This window comes from Selaginella moellendorffii, unplaced genomic scaffold (assembly GCF_000143415.4).
Source record: "Selaginella moellendorffii unplaced genomic scaffold, v1.0 SELMOscaffold_2, whole genome shotgun sequence".
Taxonomy (NCBI): Eukaryota; Viridiplantae; Streptophyta; class Lycopodiopsida; order Selaginellales; family Selaginellaceae; genus Selaginella; species Selaginella moellendorffii.
The window spans coordinates 3,394,186-3,413,325 of NW_003314263.1; the positions used below are offsets into that span (position 1 = coordinate 3,394,186).

The 19,140-nt window shown below is 43.3% G+C and overlaps 5 protein-coding genes across 5 annotated transcripts; 4 read left to right on the forward strand and 1 right to left on the reverse strand.

The window, feature by feature from the left end:
- Window positions 1-5,258: 5,258 nt before the first annotated feature.
- On the reverse strand, window positions 5,259-8,794 carry LOC9661379 ((+)-neomenthol dehydrogenase). The gene is made up of 6 exons (XM_024660997.1): window positions 8,773-8,794; window positions 8,515-8,582; window positions 8,243-8,327; window positions 6,042-6,298; window positions 5,897-5,995; window positions 5,259-5,759 (listed from the first exon to the last, which is right to left on the reverse strand). The coding sequence occupies exons 1-6, from the start codon at window positions 8,792-8,794 to the stop codon at window positions 5,259-5,261; spliced, it is 1,032 nt and encodes a 343-aa protein (XP_024516765.1).
- Window positions 8,795-10,128: 1,334 nt separating this feature from the next.
- Window positions 10,129-11,733, forward strand: LOC112342469 (AAA-ATPase At4g30250-like). Its single transcript, XM_024664354.1, has one exon. The coding sequence runs from the start codon at window positions 10,253-10,255 to the stop codon at window positions 11,678-11,680; it is 1,428 nt and encodes a 475-aa protein (XP_024520122.1). The 5' UTR covers window positions 10,129-10,252; the 3' UTR covers window positions 11,681-11,733.
- A 702-nt stretch (window positions 11,734-12,435) lies between these two features.
- Window positions 12,436-15,445, forward strand: LOC112341216 (probable lipid II flippase MurJ). Its single transcript, XM_024661004.1, has 20 exons — window positions 12,436-12,439; window positions 12,793-12,870; window positions 12,917-13,063; window positions 13,116-13,183; window positions 13,270-13,334; window positions 13,383-13,426; window positions 13,480-13,522; window positions 13,587-13,650; window positions 13,710-13,777; window positions 13,831-13,885; window positions 13,941-14,005; window positions 14,051-14,117; window positions 14,181-14,226; window positions 14,293-14,351; window positions 14,410-14,484; window positions 14,534-14,645; window positions 14,705-14,793; window positions 14,841-15,021; window positions 15,088-15,254; window positions 15,336-15,445. Exons 1-20 carry the CDS (start codon window positions 12,436-12,438, stop codon window positions 15,408-15,410), a joined length of 1,572 nt encoding a protein of 523 aa, XP_024516772.1. The 3' UTR covers window positions 15,411-15,445.
- Window positions 15,446-15,568: 123 nt separating this feature from the next.
- Window positions 15,569-16,943, forward strand: LOC9643267 (E3 ubiquitin-protein ligase At4g11680). Its single transcript, XM_024661012.1, has 3 exons — window positions 15,569-16,098; window positions 16,334-16,412; window positions 16,518-16,943. Exons 1-3 carry the CDS (start codon window positions 15,569-15,571, stop codon window positions 16,941-16,943), a joined length of 1,035 nt encoding a protein of 344 aa, XP_024516780.1.
- A 3-nt stretch (window positions 16,944-16,946) lies between these two features.
- LOC112340719 (AAA-ATPase At4g30250-like) lies at window positions 16,947-18,916 on the forward strand. Its single transcript, XM_024659598.1, has one exon. The coding sequence runs from the start codon at window positions 17,406-17,408 to the stop codon at window positions 18,825-18,827; it is 1,422 nt and encodes a 473-aa protein (XP_024515366.1). The 5' UTR covers window positions 16,947-17,405; the 3' UTR covers window positions 18,828-18,916.
- The last annotated feature ends 224 nt before the right edge of the window (window positions 18,917-19,140 follow it).

The window sequence follows — 19,140 nt, forward strand, 5'->3', positions numbered from 1 at the left end:
TAAACTATGTGACTTTGTTCCAGAAGCAAATGTGGGTGGGAAGAAGGTGGAGGTCTTCGCTCCCAAAGAACAGCAGCTCTTCTAGATCTCGTCTCATCGTTACTGAGCTTGGAGCCATCTGCTGTTGGTACTGAAGTGGAAACATTAAAGTCGCGTGGAAAGTGAACGATCGATTATATGATTCATACAAGGTACCGCGCTCTTCCTTTTTTTTTCTTTTCCTTCCACAGCTGGAGCCTTCTCCAACAATCCTTCTCGAGTTCTTTGCAATAGAAAAAGTTTTGCTTCCTTCTAAGGATAGTTTCCACTGTTCATGACACCAACAGGAATGCAGATTCCATGGTAAAGCTTTCTAAGGATCGGTTTTGACGAATTTCTTTGTTTCCAGACCCTGAGGAAACTTGCAAAACCGAGGCTCGTCAACGATCAAAATGGAGGCAACAACAACAATACCAATGCTGGAAACTGGTTAGTTCCAAGCTTTTAAAGTTCCGAAAGTTTATCTCGAGATTTTTTCTTCCCCTTAGGTGCTTGGCATTTGACATGCGCGATGGATGGAAGAACACCAAAGGCAAGTTAGCGAGCTCCGAGCCGGCTTGCAAGCACACATTCACATTACGACGAAGTCTTCCGCCTTAAAGGCGTGGCTGCCAAAGCCGATGTCTTCCACTTCGTCTCTGGGATGTGGAAAACTCCCGCCGAGAGGTGTTTTATGTGCTTCAGGCCATTTGTTCTTTCAGTTTTTTCTTAGCTTGGGTCTTTGTTTCCATATACTGATCGATGGTTTTCTTTGTTTCCAGATTTTGATTCTTGATACTTGATCTGCTTGGCTTGGATGTTTGACCCATGGTTTTCTTTGTTTCCAGCTTTTGATTCCACAGCTCGAGCGCAACAGCTTTTAGGAACTTGCAGTCGTCACAGCAGGCCGAGCCAAGGATGGACGCTCTCTCGCAAGGGATGGAAGCTCGATACACTGGTTGCCGGGCTCTCTAGGAAACTCCCCCAACGTAGCGAACTACATGAGACAAATGGCCATGGCGATGGGAAAGCTTGACATTGTTCATATGTAACGCGAGCCGCGATCTTTCTTTCTCGCTGATAATTCTTTGGAGGATCTTCGCCAGCAAACACTGCAACAAATGCACAGGATTCTAACCACGAGACAAGCCGCTCTCCTGGATGGTAAGGATATCTTTTGAAGAATTCCCCTAGCTTGAAAATAAAAGGGAAAGGATCCCAGTTTGACTTATGCCAAGAACGGGGCATTTTGCTCAAGTATAATGCCCTTTATAAACCAGGATAGAACTGTAGCTTGTCACGCTCCCTTCGCTAGCAGGAGAGAATGGTTCCTGGAGATGCAATCCTGCAAGACGATCCACCAAGCCCTGGAAATTCGAGCGCAGACATTCGATCCCAATGACACCATCCTCTGCAACAAGCTCCTAGAGATGTTTGGGAGATTTGGCACCAGAAACTCGCGAGAGGTTTTCGATAGCATGCATGCTCGGGACGCTCACTCGTGGGTGATTATGCTTTCTACCTATGCCAAGAATGGGCATCTGGAACAATCGGAGAAAATCTTTCAGGAGATCCCTGAGAAGAACATTGTCTCTTGGAATGCAATGCTCACCGCATATTCTAAAAACGGATGTATGCTTGAAGCTGACCAATTATTTAACTCTATGCCCCAGTGGGATCTTGTCTCTTGGAACGCTATTGTTTCAGCATATGCCAAATCTGGGCATCTTGAAATGGCCAGATTTTACTTTGACCGCATGCCCGTGGCCACAATGAAGTCCTGTACGGCAATGATAGGATCGTACTCGGAGCATGATTTTTTTGACAGGGCAAAGGACATGTTTGACGAGATGCCTATGTGGAATATGCTTTCCTGGACATGCATATTAGCAGCATATGCTCAAAATGGGCATCCAGTAAAAACTCAAGAACTTTTCGACTCTATGCCACAACATGACCTTATTTCCTGGACTGCGTTGCTAAGTGGTTACAGTTCTCTTGAAATGATACAAAACGTTTTTGATGCCATGCCTCAAACAAATGTTGTTTCCTGGACAGCCGTTCTTGCAGCATATGCCCAAGAGGGGCAATTACACAAGTCAAAGACTTTGTTTGAGAATATGCCCGAGCACAACCTTGCATCCTCGACTGCTCTCCTATCAGCTTTCTCTCAAGCAGGACACCTTGAAGAATCTAAAAGTATCTTTCTTGGGATGAGAGAAAGGAATTTTGTTTCCTGGTCTGCTATCTTGGCTGGGTATATCCACAATGGCAGACTCGATGAGGCGAAGCACGTCTTTGATGTAATGCCTGAGTGGAACATTCGGTGCTGGAATTCCTTGTTATCGGGATATGCTGCTCTTGGGCATATTGACCAAGTTAAATCTTTATTTGACAAGATGCCTGACCACAATAGAGCTTCATGGAGTTGCCTACTGACTGCTCACCAAAGAAGCGGAAACCTTGTAAAAGTAAGAAGAATCTTCAATTTAATGCCTGAAAAAGATATAATAGCTTGGAGCTCGATGATTGGGGCAAATACTAGCACTGGGTGTTGCAAAGAGGCAGTTGCTTTGTTTGATTTGCTCAAGTGTGTGGATATCCCTGAGCAACTGTGTTTCCTCTCTGTGTTAGCTGCTTGTAGTGGAGAAGGAAACTTAATGCTTGGGAAGACAATCTTTATGTCAATGGGTTTGGACTACAAAATTGAAGCCACACACCAGCACTTCAGATGTATGGTTGATTTGTTGTGTCGAGCGGGTTATCTGGATAGTGCTGAGGAGCTTATAAATTCAATGCCATATGTTCCAGGGGCTGTGGAGTGGGCATGTTTGTTATCTTCTTGTAGAAATTATAAGGATTCCAAGCAAAATTCTAGAATTGGTCAGCATGTTTTAGAGATTCTGTTGAGAAATCATGAAGCATCATATGCTTATTCTTTGTTGTTTAATTCTCATATAGTATAAATTTAAAATTCTCAATATTAAATTATATATTTTTCTCTTTCTATTCTTCAATTTAATTTGAAATTAAATTAGTGTTAATTATCTAAGATGACATTGAGAATTAAGATCAACATGTACAGAATTATATAAATCAGTGCAAAGAACACAACTCTATCATTTGCTTAAAATGTATGAAACTAAAGAAATAAAAAAGCAATATTATATAAGTTGGTTTTAAGATAGATAAGAATATCGTTTTAATTAAAAATATTTAAATATTAAATAATATAATAACATTTAAGATCGAGATCTGGGTATGTCTAACATGTCTAGTCTATTAATGATTTTATAGCATTGTCTCATGAAGCAGTGAATTTCAATGAATGGTTTCATTATAGGAAATTTAACACTTTGAGCATGTGTGATAAAAAAAGTTTGTCAATAATCTTTGTGATCCAAATTGAGAGTGAATGTGATTAAGCATTAAAATGTGTGTGGTTTTGTCAAACTTGTAATAGAGCCATCATGATTAAAAATTCTTTTACATTCTACCACTAGAATCTCCTAAAATGCTAAAAACCACATTATTTTTTAGTGTCTGGTGCTCTAAGCATTCATACATGAAATTTCTTTTTTTTTTCCCTCTACTTGATGCATTTCCTTTCTAAAATTAAAGATGGTACAACAAAGTAGTGAAACAAAGAATGTATAGCAACTTTCTCTTTGATAAACACTTTGATTTCTTTGGGAGATTGGGATTAGGCTCATCAAGCAAGGTACATGATATGATACTTTCAAATATTTGTAATACCTATCAAAATAAGTTTTTGAAATTAAAATTATAGTGATTATTGATAGGAAGCCCTTCACTCTCTTGCAATAGTTCTTTATTATGGGTGTTTAGTTGTAAGAAACCAGAAAGAATAACTTGAAAGATCATTTATTAATTTAAAAGGTACTAAGAAAGGTTCATGAATAAGAGTGCACCTTTTTTTTCATTATTTAAGGTTTTTGAGATATATGGAATTCAACATTCTTGAATTTGAGTGTATGTGACCTCATGGGACATCTTTACTTTTTAATAAGTGTTGTCACTCACTAATATAATATTTATCTTTTTAAAGCTATATAATAGGAGATAATATAGGTACATTTAGTGGTGAATTGTGGATAATGTTCATACCTTTATGTTCTTTATAGTAGATGCTACACCTACTTTATAATGAGTGCTACCAAATGTATTTCAGTGCCCAGCTAGACCAAAGTATAATATAATTGATTTCAACCATTATTAATGGACCACAAGCATGGTTACGTGAGCCAATTGTAGCATACAACTCTATCCACTAGAATTTCTGGGAAAAGGTTGCAAACTTCTTTCTATACCAGTTTAGGCTAAAAATATGATAAACAAGAAATTTCCTTTTATAATTTCCAAATATCTCCATTTAGCTTCCTGTACAGCATACAATGTTATTTGCTCGCAAATTGCTCTCATATCATTTAGCACTAAGATCACTATATAAAATGGGATGTAGCAAATGGTTTCAACTAGCAACACCTCATGTACTACATCTTTAAAACACTAAACAAGGATCACTTCCCAAAGAGCAAAAATGTGTGTGGCAATAGGTCGAGCAATAGAAAATAAATTAATATCAACAATATCATTTAGCACTTCAAGAAAATTATCCATAATTCACCACCAAATGTGCTTATATTATCATTCATATACATGCAACCAGTGGGTGCTACTGCTAAGCACCCACTATAACAGACCTACTGCAGGAGGTGAATGTCTACTACAGATCTTAAGCTCAAAAACGTGGGTGTGCATTACACATTGCAGTGTCTCTTGCAAACAAGAATATAGCGTTGATTTGGAGAATGTACAGTGCTGATTTGGAGAATGGAGTCATCTCAGGTTAAATTTGTTTGCCCTGTAGCTTCTCTGTCATAACACAGATCTTAGCACATTGCTCAAATGCTTTCATTTTACACACCTAGCTTTGTTTTTAGCGCCATTTGAGTGACAAAATCAATAACAAGGGGCCATATAGCTTTAACACTTGGCTTCTCATTGAATCGGTTGGCTAATACAATGTTTTCTTTGGATAGTGCCAGGTACCAGGTTATGCGGCACTTCACAATGACCAAGCATACCGGAAGAGACGACAGGTGGCTGGGAACAAACTATTGCTTTAGCAATGGCAAACTGAGTCAGTTCTCTTTCTTATTGAGCGATCAGCAGTACAATCATCAAGTTATTCTGGTTTGGTTTAGACATTGTTAGAACTAATACATTTTGAGAAACACAGGATGCAATGGAGGCATAGATGTTCTAATACACTCATCAAACTCGTCCAGAAGCTTTGAATAAGTACCTTTCTCCAAGTAGAGTGGAATGTGATCAAAACCAACGTCTTGTCTGTTGGAAAAAAACCGCCCTGTTGTAGATTTGGAGGCTGGAAGCAATGCCAACCAAATGACAGTGTCGGCCCCAATTTGAGCCGAATGGCCATTATTCCTTGACATATCTGTGCTAGTCAGACCTGGACACATGCAATTCACAAAGAATTTACCACCCTGTTTAGAGAGATCCCTTGCCAGCACTCTTGAGTAAGCATTCAGAAGAAGCTTTGATAAGCAGTAGTCGTATGCTCCAAAGATCCCGGTCCACCCTTTTACTATAAGTCGGCCATGTTCCACGTCCTCTATAAATTCGCCTACCACTTCATCCAAAGTTTCCATTGAGAGCTTGGAAACCTTTTGTACCACAGTTTGGTTTCGAAGAGCCTAAAGTGCACCAGATAGTTAGGATGCTTGAAGTTATAGAGACTTACATCCATCCGGCTTGTTGCTGAACTCACGTTGATGATGCGAGCTCCATGGTGAGATTGTGATCTCATTAGATGAAGCAAGCACTCGGTCACCATCCGGGTTCCATAGAAGTTCGTGCTTATAACATCCTTGGAACCCTCCACTGTTGGATTGCCCAAGTGCTCATTTCTTGAGATTCCAGCATTGTTGACCTGTAATTAATTCAGTAGTGCCAGAAAGGAGAAACCTCGAACATACCAGAATATCTAAGCCACCAAACTTAGTTTCAATCCATTTAGCAAAGTTTTGGATGGATGATGTGCTTCTCACGTCCAAGACGTGGAACTGAAGTGTTGCCGGATTGATCCTTTGATCCTGCTTGAGAGAATTCAGAGCTGCCAACCCTCTCTGCTCGTCTCTGGCAGTCAGGACCGTCATCACGCCCTTGAGTGCCAGGCCTTGAGCAATGGCAAATCCGAGCCCCTTGTTGCTTCCAGTCACCACAGCAATTGTATCTTTAGACCACCATCTTATATTGAAGATTTGGATCCAGGAAGAGCATTCCAAGAGACCAGTCAGGTGATGAAAGAACTTCCTCTAGACACTTACTGATTGCAAGAGTCCACCATAGCTCAAGAAGATACCTATGTGGTTGGAAGTGCGATAATTTATATTTTAATGGTCTAGTCTTCATGCGCTTCCAACTGGTGACAAATGACAACTGTGGTGAAACTATTGTTAATCGTGACACTATTGTTAAGCTGGAACTTCTCAAGGATTTGTCAGTTAGCAGTTAGCAACTACAATCTTTTTCAAAATTTGAATTCAGTGAAGGAGACACGGAATTCTAACCACTAAACAACACTGACTTTGTAGAAGATTCTAGTCAATGGGTTCAAGTACCCAAAGTGGGCATTTATTAAAGACAAGGTTTGCTATTCCAAGTCGCTTGTGGGATGAGTAAAATGGGATGAGAGAGGTTCGAACTCTCGACCTCAGGATTTCTCAGTGCCACCATCCCTTATCATTGTAATAACCATGCTCTCTTAATGATTGATATAACTTATTATCGAGGTTCCATCTTGAAACAAAACCGGAGTTATGGATCTTTTGTTTGGTAGGTAACCACAAAAAAGAACAAGGAAAAGAGCTTACATTCTTGTGTTGATTTTTTTCTTGTCCAGGTCTTGGTAGCAAGAGCCTGACTCTCGCAAAAGATTCATTACGTCTTTGTTTGAGGTTAACAAGAATGACTCCAAAGTTTTTTCTTTCTTTCTTTGCTTGCTCTTTTTCTTTTTTTTTCCTTTTTATTTTATTTTATTTTTTCTTTTTGAGGTGATGGTAACTTTTTGAAGGTAGCAGGAGTGATTGGAAGTGCTACTGCTCTTTGCAAAGCCTTGGTACGTTTTGTCTCTCACTTTTGAAAATTTTTTTGTACGACCTGTGAGCTTTTTTCACTCCATTGCAGGATTAGTTCAAGGTGTTTATGCATCAAGTTCATTGTTCTGTTTGCTAAGTTCGAAATTTTCTAGATATTCTGTTTTTGACAATTCTTGGAGGTATATAGTTTCAAGCTAAGCACAAACCCACTGTTACTCCAATGGACCATAGCAATGGTATCGGCCTTAAATGTTACGAGTTTCTTTAGGTTCATTTCCTCTTTTGGTCTTGTAGCAAGATCTCTGAAAATGAGAATTCATTGAAAGAACTTCGCATGCCATGCATTTGGTAAGTGAGAACCAATCTTTCTTTTTCCTACTTTTACATCTTGTTTTGTGCAGATAGCTTTGAGCCTTGGCATTCTTTACGGCTTTTCTTGTTGATAATATCGTGATGGTAGGTTTTCAGCATTCCACCTGTCGTAGAATCTCAAATTTTTCGTCTTAGCTGAGAAGCATGGCTATACTTCAGGTAGCTTCAGAAGAAGAAAAACACCTAAGTTGATAAAACCATCCTCTTGATCCAGCTGAACACTCGAGTGCTTGGCTATGGAATGTAGTTGAAAAGAGATTGAGAGGTTTGGGCGACCAAGCTTGTGATAGCAAACACATCAGTAGATGCTCAACAGCGTTCTCAATAAAAAGTCAATAGAAAGTTAAGAAAAACCCCCAATCTTCTAGTGCATGGTGAATCGTCCAAGACTTCCCGAGTTGCCGGATTGGCTGCTGCTGCAATTCAGGTATGGTATCAATATTTTCTTGCTGCTTCTTTGTCTAAATGAGGCTGCTGATGAGAATTTCTTACAGCAAGTGCGAAGATGATGGTTTCGAGCTGCTCCATCGTCAGATTGCAGAGAATAATCACAATCTACAACTGGCAGTTGTTGTTGCGATTTCTGTATAGTGTTATTCTCTCTTAGAATCAAATTGGTGATCAAAATGCTCGCACTAATATGCTGTTTTTAGTTCAAATTCAAAGTGCCATTGCAACAACTAGGTTGAAGCTGATGAACCAAGTACGTGGATTCTGGTTCGGACTGCTGCGTCCGGCCCGGTGCTTTCCCGGAGAGGGCCGCTTCCCGTAGGCTCTCCTCGGCCGGGGATGCTAATTTAAGAAAGATTTCCAAGATTGATCACGAGCTCGAACTAGTGGCACTTGAGGTACAATACCTGTTCTTTTCTCAAATTGTTCTTTGAGTAAATATGCTCTCAAACATCAGGATGGCTTCTTGAATGATGAATAAAGCATATGGTGAATATATGATATAGTGTAGAAAAGTAGTAAAAAGTACCAAGCCACCTGGGAGAGAATTTTGCAGAAGGTGCAAAATCCTAAAATCCTGGAGCATCACAAACTGTCCTGTGGGAAAAGGTCATCCCATCAGAATTGATCACGCTGTCCCTTGTACTTGCACATGGTGGCAAAAAGGTGATTGGTTGCTACACAGGTTGCTCATTGAGTTTGAGAAGATCCCATGCCCAAGCTTAAAGCTGGACTTAGCTTAGCTATTCAACTGGGGGTAGTAACTACTACTCTTCATATGATGCACCTGTAAGAGCTGGAGGAGCCATTGTGTGACTTACCCAAGGAAAGTGTAACCATGATTTGAAATGAGGATTGTAGGGACGCTGAAGTGGCATATGATGTATTTGTAAATGAAGTGTGCCATGGAAATCTAGTCAGCATGCTGAAAGATGGTCTAGTATTTACAAGGTAAAGGATTTGTAGAAGATTTGCAAAGAATTGGGGAATCTCATCAACATAAAAGCAACTAAGCCTGGGTAGGGTATAAGCTATGTTATATAGTAAATCTTTTAAGTTGAACCAACAGACTTCACAATGTAATACAAAATAAGCATTACATTTATTTGATCCGGAAATGATGGAGAAGCAAATGCATGTTAGCATTTTGTGGCTAATGTGTATAAATCAATGCAATTATAGTAATTATATAGTAAGGCGTTGTTATTTGTTGTTGTTTTTTGTTACTACTAGTGTTCTTTACTATCTCAAAATGTGAAATTCTAATATTGGGGGTTGTTTTTCCAAGAATAGCATATATATTTAGCCACCTTTTAATGTCAAAAGCTACTTTGGTCATTTATGACATGTATATTATTGCGAGAAATGGGAGGGAAAAATCTCTAAAATAACTTTACAAAAGAGTTTAACCTTATCAAAGTGGACATAAACAAGTTTTGGGAGATAGAAAGTGTCATTTATTTGAGGTAGGTTTTACGAAGAGACAAAGTGTTTTTGAAGAGTGTCATAGCTAAATTAAGCTCATTTTCACTCTTGTTTTTTCTAGCTTTTAGCTCTTATTGCCCTTAGGTTGTTGTTGAGCAGCTTTAGAAGGAGATTTTCAATAAAGTTGCTTTACATTTTATAGAATGTCATAATATGATGTGTGTGTGTGTGTGTTTTTTTCTGTATATATATGTTTGTATATATATGTATATGTATATGTATATGTATACATATATGTCTATATGTACATATATGTGTGTGTGTATTATTGATCTTTCTATAAAAAAAAGTTTGAAAACAAGTTATGTAGTCACATAACAGCATTTAAGGGCTTCATTCATAGATTCTCAAACAAATAAGAAAAGAAAAAACAATTGTCAATTAAATCGTTTTGCAGGGAGATGTGTTTCAGTGACGACACCATTGCTTTTTGATAGCTTTTACTCACTTTGGTTCTTTCAAATCCTACGATAATAAGACTCTTTGTAACTTGAGAATCCTTTTTAACACTGATGAGGTGTTTTTACAGGTATGATCTCGGTTGATTTTTTGGAGGCTACTGACAAAGAATTTTCCTCGTCTCTTCCTTTGGCGTCAACATCGCTGACTGGAGCAGCGTCGTGAGTGAGCATGACTTAGGCGGTGAGCTTGACGAGAAGAGTTCTCAGACTTTCGCGGAAGCTGGCTCTTGTTCTTGAAGGGAATGTTCACCAGAATAAGAGTGAGGTGGCAAGGTCAGATTTTTCTCATTCTCGCAGCAGCAGCAGCAGCAGCCGAGCAAGATGGCAATGGCAGGGGGGTATTTCTCCCATCTCGGTTCTCTCATGGGCTTCATCATGATCCTCAACCAGATAGTTCCGCGCCACGTCTGGTTCCTTCTGGAGCTCAAGCTCAAGAGGTTTGTCACTTTGCTATGGTGGGAGACAGAGCTCTCAATCCCAGAGTACGTCCGCAACAACACCAACGAGATCTACGACCTGGTCGACCTCTACGTTGCTCACCTCACCGACACCAACACCAAGAGCTCGGCAAACAGGATCCAGTTCACGCGAGTGAAGAACGCCAGCAAGCCGAATTGCAACCTCACCAGGGGCGAGCGAGTGGAGGACAAGTTCAAAGGCGTCACATTCTCCTGGGTCTTCAACGTCACCGAGCCCTCCAACGGCGGAGGCTTCAGCTATTTTGATCGAAGTGGAGGAACACAGCGAGAGTACGTTGTCCAAGTTCACAGGAGGCACAAGTATACACTCTTGCCCGAGTACATGAGGGAAGTGATCAAGCTCGGAGAGAGCTTGAAGCACCAGAACCAAGACCGGCAGCTCTACACCAACATAGGAAGCTCGGACGACTACAGGAACCAGCCGTGGAGATCGGTGCCTTTCAAGCATGCCTCGACGTTCTCGAGCCTGGCGCTGGATCCCGAGCTCAAGAACAAGATCGTCCAGGACCTGGATTCCTTCATGGCTGGTAAGGATTTCTTTGAGAGAGTTGGGAGGGCTTGGAAGCGCGGGTATCTCTTATACGGGCCTCCGGGGACTGGGAAGTCGTCACTCATCGCTGCCATAGCAAACTACACGCAGTACGATGTCTATGACATGGAGCTGACGGAGGTGAAGAGCAATGCCGACTTGAGGAAGCTGCTCATGGGGATTTCCAACAAGGCGATCATCGTGATCGAGGACATTGACTGCTCGCTGGAGCTCAAGAAGAGGGGAAAGCCAGCGCCGGAGGAAGAAACCAGTGAAGAGTCCAAGGAGAAAGATGGAGCGTTGCCAGGGAAGCAAGCCAAGAAGAAAGATGAAGAGAGCAGCAGGGTCACACTCTCGGGGCTACTGAATTTCATCGATGGGCTGTGGTCTTGTAGCGGGAGCGAGAGGATCATCATCTTTACGACAAATCACAAGGAAGATCTGGATCCCGCACTGCTGCGGTCGGGCAGGATGGACCTTCACATTTTCATGGGCTACTGTGGATTTGAGGCGTTCAAGGTGCTGGCGTGGACTCACCTTGAGATCTCGCAGCACGGCGAGTTTGAGAAAGAGTTTGGAGAGATCGAGGAGCTGATCGCCAAGGTTGAGATCACTCCTGCTGATATCGCGGAGGCGTTGATCCAGAACAGGGGGAACTCGAGAGGGGCTCTAGAGAAAGTGATTGAGGCTCTTCGGGATCGAATGGAGCAGGGTGCGAAGAAAGAGGGAGAAGAGGGGTAAAAATAAAATACCTTAAACGTTGCACTAATCGTAATTAAACCAACATTTAACTATGTTTTTTGTTGTTTTAAAAAGGATTATGAGGTAGATCGGTCAATTGAGATTGAGTCCCAGATGGATCGTTGGCTATGCGATGCGTTTGCAATGAGGAGGAGAACTCTTCGTGGAGGAAGTTGGTGGTCACTGTGGCTCATTTGACCGCTGAGGACACCGACATGGAGGCTCAGTATGAGAGCTTGATGATTGCGTAAATTCTTCCATGCTGCTGTTGCGGGATTCTTCCATAGCGCCAAACTGTGATCACAATGCAAACCACCGATGAGATTAGGAACTGGTACTGTTGCATAGCTTACTGATTTGTAGAGATCTTCATTGTTACTAGTGTGGGCATGGTTGTTTTGGAGAGAGGTATAGTTCTCGGAAGTCGTTAGCTCTCTCGTTGAAAATGGGCCTCAGGGTCCTCAACGGAGATCCCAGATCAGTAGCGGAAAGATAAACTCCATAACCAAAATGCACGTTTTGGGCAGCGACTACACACACATTCATATATATGACATCAAAGATGGACTCAAAAGACAATAGATGATACCTGCAGAAGCGTAGAGAACAAAAAGAACAAAGAAGAAAACTCCTGAAGAAGCCATTCTTGTGTGTTGCTTGAAGATTTTACCCTGGGTTCTAAAGCAGCCCAGGATTTCAAACTGCCATATGTTGTTTACAGACATAAGAAAAACGTGTGGTACGATGTGATAGCAATGGGTTAGTGCTCAATTTCATAACATATACTCTCCATTATGAAGCTTTCAGACAAGGGTGAAACATGAGGCTAAAAAGCCATCCGGTCCGTGGAACAGTGCCGGAGTTATAAACTGTTACAAACAAGCTTGCTGCAACAATACAGACCTTTATTGAAATTTAAAGAAAAGGAAAAGAAAAAAGTAAGAATAATAATAAAATTCTTTCTTAAAGTGGGGTGAGATGCTCGAACTCTCGACCTCAGGATTTCTAAGGAGCTAAGCGCTGACCAAATGAGCCACCATCTCTTACATCTTATTCAATCAGTAAACTCTCTTAATGATCGACATAGCACATTTCTCGGTTTTGTTCGTTAGGCTTTGATGTCCAAAACCCTCTTAGGATGAGCGACTTGTGGCTCTTTCTCTCGAATGGATCGCTTCGTCAGTGCCCAGGTAAGAAGAAATAGAAATGGGGGGAAAAGCTTACATTCTTGTGTAGGCTGCTTGTTTCTCGGTAGGAAGGCCTCCCTCTCAAGTGGGCTTTTAGTTTCCGGCAAACGAAGTGCCCAGCTATGCTGGAAACGAAGACTCTCGCAAAGGATTCGTGCTACGTCTTTGTTTGAGCTCAACGAGAATGACTCCAAAGGTTTTTCTTCTTTCTCTTTGTTCGTTTCTTCTCGAGATTGTTTTCTTCTCAGGTGGTGGTGGTAACTTTTTGAAGCTAGCGGGAGTGATTGGAAGTGCTACTGCTCTTAGCAAAGTCTTGGTAAGTCTTGTTGTATCCCTCTCGTGTTAAAAATGTTTTTCATTCTTTGCAAGACTTTTGAGTTTTTTCTTTTCACCCCTTTGCAGGGATTACTTCGTGAGCTTGTTCTTGCTGCTGTATTTGGTGTTGGTCCTGTTGTAGATGCGTTCGGGTATGCATCGAGTTCATGGTTCTCTTTGCTCAGTTCGAAATTTTGTAGATATGCGTCCATTGTACCAGGATTTTTTCTGACAATCCTTGGAGGTATATAGTTTCTAGCTGAATCATCAAGAAAAACTCACCGTTAATTCTGACAGGAATCAATGGACCAATCCACATAGCAATGGTATCGGCCTTAAGGTATGTTTCGAGTTTCTTTAAGTTCATTGTTTTCATTTTTTTTCTTCCTCTTTTGGTCTCGTAGCAAGATCTCTGAAGAAGACAGAAAACGAGAACTCATTGGAAGAACTTCGCATGCCATGTTTGTGGTAAATGAAAACAAGTATTTGTTTTTCCCCTACTTTGACACCATCCTCTTTTTTATCAGATATCTTTGAGCCTTGGCATTCTCATGTACACATTAGCGGCTTTTCTTATTGATGCAATCGCACCAGGGTAAGTTTTCAGCATTCCTTTCTGTCGTAGAATCTCAAAAGCTTTCCAAACAGATTGTTATTGAAAACAAGCGGTGGATTGATCACGAGAAGCATGGCTATACTTCAGGTAGCTTCGGAAGAAGAAAAACTCTCAAGTTGCAAAAACCATCCTCTTGATCCAGCTGAGAATCATGGCGCCTTGTGCAACACTCGCGTGCTTGATGGGAATTGGCTATGGAAGTTTGAGGTACCAAGCTTTTACGTCCAGTTTGTAGCCAAACTTCGTGTGCAGTGCCTCGGGAAGATACGGGATTGCATCCTTGAGTCCTGCTCTATCAAGCATATCGATCATTCTCGCTGTAAGTTTTGGTTACAAGACAAGAGATTCGTGTAGTCTTGACTGTATTCTTGGCTCCATGCAGGCTGCGATTCACTGCAAGCTTTGCGATCCTTTGAACTTAATGAATGGTTTGCTGCATTGCCTTGAGCTTTAAAGTCGATTCATACAAAAGCTTCGTTTTTGGTACTTGACAGGAGGTGTTTTACTCGCTTTGGCCTCGACAGTGGGAGCCTTGGCTCAATGGCTTTTGCAGGTTGGTATCAACTCTTTCGATAGTTCTCGCGTTTAAGCTTTTCTTTTGGATCAATCAGATCTTTGCTCAAGATGATCGAGGTCGTGTAGTTTTGAGATGGGAAAATCCTTTTGCAGACAAAGATGTCAAGGAGGTATGAAGTTTTATTTTTGCTATGTAGTCTTTCATGTCTTCGCTCTCAGGTGTTGTTACTTATGATGCCTGCGACCATATCCTCCGGAATGCTTCAGCTCGCTACTTACACAGACCTTTACTTTGCATCATACTTTCCAAACGCTGCTGCAGCTCTCGGATGTAAGCTCGCGAAAAACAAACATCAAAACTTTGAGATCTTCTAACGAAACTTCTACCAGATGCAAATCTTCTCGTCATGGCTCCCTTGGGAATCATCTCCAGCGCGGTCCTGTTACCACTCGTTCCAGTTTTCTCCAAGCTTTCACAGGTACGCTCGTCTAGTTTTTACGTTCTCTAGAGAGACTCGAAGAAAAGCCTTCGAACTGGCCAGAACTTCGAGCTAAGATCCACCAAGGCATCACGCTTTGCATGGCGCTCACGCTTCCAATGACCGCTCTCGCGATCCCTCTCGCAAAACCGATCGTCCGAGCTCTCTTCCAGCGCTACGCATTCGACGACTCCGCCGCTCAAGCCGTATCATCGCTCGTCAAGCACTGTAAGTTCTCCATTTTTTCTCGTTTGGATCGCTGGTTTTCATCTTTTCTTCTTCGATCGATCTTAGATGCGTTGGGCTCTACGTTCTACTTGCTTCGCGACCTCCTTGTGCGCGTTTTCTACGGTCTCGGCGATGGCCAGGCTCCATTTTACGTGAGCTTGGCTGCCATCTTCGCGAACGCTCTCTTGGACTGGGTGCTCGTTGCAAAACTTAATCTCGGTCCCAGTGGCTTGGTATGTGGAAAATCTCTACTTGGTTCTCTAGATCTCTCTCTCTCTCTCTCTCTCTCTCTCACTCTCTCTCTTGCTCTCCAGATAATGGCCACTTCGATCGTGAATCTTCTCTCCACCGCTGCGCTCTGGCAAATCCTCTCGCGTAGAATTCAATGAAGAAGATCCACCACCGTCGATTTTTTATTCCCATCCATGCGCTACATGGCATTACCACAAGCGTCCAGCTTCCCAAGGGTTAGGGTTTTTCGCGCTATGCGCGCTCCGGCAAGGATTCCAGGTACTGGCGCTGTGTAGATCGATCGATTGCTCGAAATATGGAGTCGACGGATCACGTAGCTCCACTCCTGGGATCGAATGGAGCGATCAACGCCGATTCCTCGCGATCCTTGGCGCCAGGGCACAGGAGAGCAGTCCATGGCGCTGCTAGGTATTTGCGGCAGGCCACAGGGCGGCGGCCGATGCGCGAGCCGTCGATGCTCGTCCGCCAGACCGCGGCGGAGCAGCTGGAGGAGCGGCAGAGCGATTGGGCCTACTCGCGGCCGGTGGTGGTCCTCGACTTGATGTGGAATCTGGCATTCGTGGTGGTAGCAGTGGCCGTGCTCGTCAATAGCAAGGAGGAGCGTCCAGAGACTCCTCTCAGGGTGTGGATCGTGGGCTATGCGGTGCAGTGCCTCGTCCATATGGTGTGCGTTTGCTCGGAGTATAGGAGGAGGAGGAGAAGGATTCTTCGTGGAGGAAGTGGTCCCGCCGAGAACACTGTGGCGCATTTGTCCGCTGGCTCGGAGTCTGAGATCGACATGGAGGCTCAGTCTAGCGAAGAAGAGAGCTTGGTTGAGCAAGTCAGGTAAGCTATTCGTAGCTCTTTCTCTTGTCTGTTCTAACTTTTTCTTTCTTTCTTTGCGAGCAGTTTATCAAAGCGACTAGAGTCTGCCAATACGATGTTTTCCTTTGTTTGGTGGGTGATTGGATTCTACTGGATCACTGCCGGTGGTCAAGCTCTCACGCAGCACTCTCCACGTCTTTACTGGTATGGTTTTTGGTTGGTCTTTTGGAGGCTACTAACGGAGTTCTTCTTGCAGGCTTTCAGTGGTTTTTCTAGCGTTTGATGTCTTTTTTGTCGTGTTTTGCGTAGCGCTCGCATGTGTTATTGGGATTGCCGTATGCTGCTGCCTGCCGTGCATCATTGCAATATTATATGCCGTCGCGGACCAGGTGAGATCTACTGCTTTAACAGCTTTTGTATTTTTTTTTATGAGGAACTAGAAAGAAATCTTTTTCACGTTCCAGGAGGGTGCGTCGGAAGAAGACATCAATCTCATTCCCAGATTCAAGTTTCGTCGCTCTGGGTCCATCGATACATGCATTATTGAGAAAGCGGACAAAGCTCCTTCCCTCGGTGGAATCATGGCGCTGGTTGGTTCGTCGGATCCTAGCTCTGAACGAGGCTTGTCTTCGGAAGATGCGGTAAGGCAATCGTTCCTTTTCGGAAAGGACTTGACCATTTCCATGGACCAGGAATGCTGCATCTGTCTCTCTCCATATGACGATGGAGTTGAGCTCCGGGAGCTTCCTTGCAATCACCACTTCCACTGTTCTTGCATAGACAAGTGGTTGAGAATCAACGCGACATGCCCGCTATGCAAGTTCAATATCATTCACAACAGCTCGGAACGAAGAGATGACGGGTAGAAGTTCCTCGGTAAAGGTTTCGTTTTTCTTGGGCTTTCCACTGTATGTATGTATCCTGTTTGGTACAGTAAGAAGGTACAAATGCAGCCTTGTCTCATTTTTTGCTTTTCTACTTAGTGTTACATTTACTGACAGTCTTTTCAACTTCAAGATTGGTTACGCAAGCTGGAGTGGTGTTTTGTGTGGACAAGGTTCCCTTTGCATCAATCTTCTCGAAGGATCTAGCATTTGAGTAACTTGGAACGAGCTCGCATTTTCCTGGACTGGGAACAGTTCAAAGTCTCGGTCACTGACACTTACATCTTGACCCCAGTTTGGAGCTTCTTCAACAAGTTATGTGATCTTCGCTATGACTGGCAACTGAAGACATCGTGAACATGACGTAGAAACTCGCACGCCAGAATATAAAGGGGGGTGGAGGTCGGATTTTTCTCATTCTCGCAGCAGCAGAAACAGAGCAAGATGGCAGGCGGCTACTTCGCCCATCTCGGTTCTCTCATGGGCTTCATCATGATTCTCAAGCAGATAGTTCCTTCTCACATCTGGTTCCTTCTGGAGCTCAGGCTCAGGAGGCTGGTATCCTGGCTCTGGTGGGAGACAGCGCTCTCAGTTCCCGAATACGTCCGCAACAACAGCAACGAGATCTACGACCTGGTCGACCTCTACGTCGCACATCTCACCGAGACCAACACCAAGAGCTCGGCAAACAGGATCCAGTTCACACGAGTGAAGAACGCTAGCAAGCCGAATTGCAACCTCGCCAGGGGCGAGCGAGTGGAGGACAACTTCAAAGGGGTGACATTCTCCTGGGTCTTCAACGTCACCGAGCCGTCCAACCGTGAAGGCTTCAGCTATTTTGATCGAAGTGGAGGAACACGCCGAGCGTACGTTGTCCAAGTTCACAGGAGGCACATGTATACACTCTTGCCGGAGTACATGAGGGAAGTTATCAAGCTCGGGGAGAGCTTGAAGCGACAGAACCAAGACCGGCAGCTCTACACCAACATGGCAAACTCACGCGAGTGGGTCTACAGGGACAAGCCGTGGAGATCGGTGCCTTTCAAGCATGCCTCGACTTTCTCGAGCCTGGCGCTGGATCCCGAGCTCAAGAACAAGATCATCCAGGACCTGGACTCGTTCAAAGCTGGAAAGGATTTCTTTGAGCGGGTTGGCAGAGCTTGGAAGCGTGGGTATCTCTTGTACGGGCCTCCGGGGACTGGGAAGTCGTCACTCATCGCTGCCATTGCGAACTACACGCAGTATGATGTCTACGATATGGAGCTGACGGAGGTGCAGAGCAATGCAGACTTGAGAAAGCTGCTCATGGGGATTTCCAACAAGGCGATCATCGTGATCGAGGACATCGACTGCTCGCTGGAGCTCAAGAAGAGGGGGAAGCCGGCACCGGAGGAAGAAACCGAGGAGAAAGATGGAAAGTCCGAGAAGAAAAACAAGAAAAAGGAGCAAGAGAGCAGCAGGGTCACACTTTCGGGGCTACTGAATTTCATCGATGGGCTGTGGTCTTGTAGCGGGAGTGAGAGGATCATCATCTTCACGACCAACCACAAGGAGGATCTAGACCCTGCGTTGTTGAGGTCCGGCAGGATGGACCTCCACATTTTGATGGGCTACTGTGGATTTGAGGCGTTCAAGGTGCTGGCGTGGACTCACCTTGAAATCTCGCAACAGGAGCAGTTTGAGGAGGAGTTTGGAGAGATCGAGGAGCTGATCGCCAAGGTTGAGATCACTCCTGCTGATATCGCAGAGGTGTTGATCCAGAACAGGGGGAACTCGAGAGGGGCTCTAGAGAAAGTGATTGAGGCTCTCCAGGATCGAAAGGAGCAGGCTGCAAAGAAAGAGGAAAATGAGAACAAGCAGGAATGAGATGTTGTGAAGTCCGTAAATAATGGCTATCATGCTCACATGATCTTAATAGTATGAAAATGAAAGAATTGACTTGGGATTCAACGCTAGCTCCCTTGAGATTCAACGGTGACGCTTGATCAAGGCCCAACTCCGCACAAAACGTTGGCCCACTGCCTGTCTCATCTGGAAACTCTCAAAGCATTGGGCTTGATAACTTGACAGCGGCAGTTGTAAGAAGCTAGACTAGTTTTCAAAAATAAAAACCAGAATAGCGTACTAGCTACAACAACCTTTATTTTTTATAAGGTTTTGCACTTATTATATCAACATT

Excerpts from the sequence above, each read along its gene's own strand:
- LOC112342469 (XM_024664354.1), top strand. The coding sequence starts at position 10,253 with ATGGCAATGGCAGGGGGGTATTTCTCCCATCTCGGTTCTCTCATGGGC.
- LOC9643267 (XM_024661012.1), top strand. The coding sequence starts at position 15,569 with ATGGAGTCGACGGATCACGTAGCTCCACTCCTGGGATCGAATGGAGCG. Across the intron at positions 16,099-16,333 it reads AGCTTGGTTGAGCAAGTCAG|GCTTTCAGTGGTTTTTCTAG; the intron begins GTAAGCTATTCG and ends TTCTTCTTGCAG. Across the intron at positions 16,413-16,517 it reads CATGTGTTATTGGGATTGCC|AAAGAAATCTTTTTCACGTT; the intron begins GTATGCTGCTGC and ends ATGAGGAACTAG.
- LOC112341216 (XM_024661004.1), top strand. Across the intron at positions 14,006-14,050 it reads ATTGGCTATGGAAGTTTGAG|TGCCTCGGGAAGATACGGGA; the intron begins GTACCAAGCTTT and ends CTTCGTGTGCAG. Across the intron at positions 14,227-14,292 it reads TCCTTTGAACTTAATGAATG|GAGGTGTTTTACTCGCTTTG; the intron begins GTTTGCTGCATT and ends GGTACTTGACAG.
- LOC9661379 (XM_024660997.1), bottom strand. The coding sequence starts at position 8,794 with ATGGCTCCTCCAGCTCTTACAG. Across the intron at positions 8,328-8,514 it reads ATTCTCTCCCAGGTGGCTTG|CATCCCCGGCCGAGGAGAGC; the intron begins GTACTTTTTACT and ends TTCTTAAATTAG. Across the intron at positions 5,996-6,041 it reads TTGGTGGCTTAGATATTCTG|GTCAACAATGCTGGAATCTC; the intron begins GTATGTTCGAGG and ends AATTAATTACAG.
- LOC112340719 (XM_024659598.1), top strand. The coding sequence starts at position 17,406 with ATGGCAGGCGGCTACTTCGCCCATCTCGGTTCTCTCATGGGCTTCATC.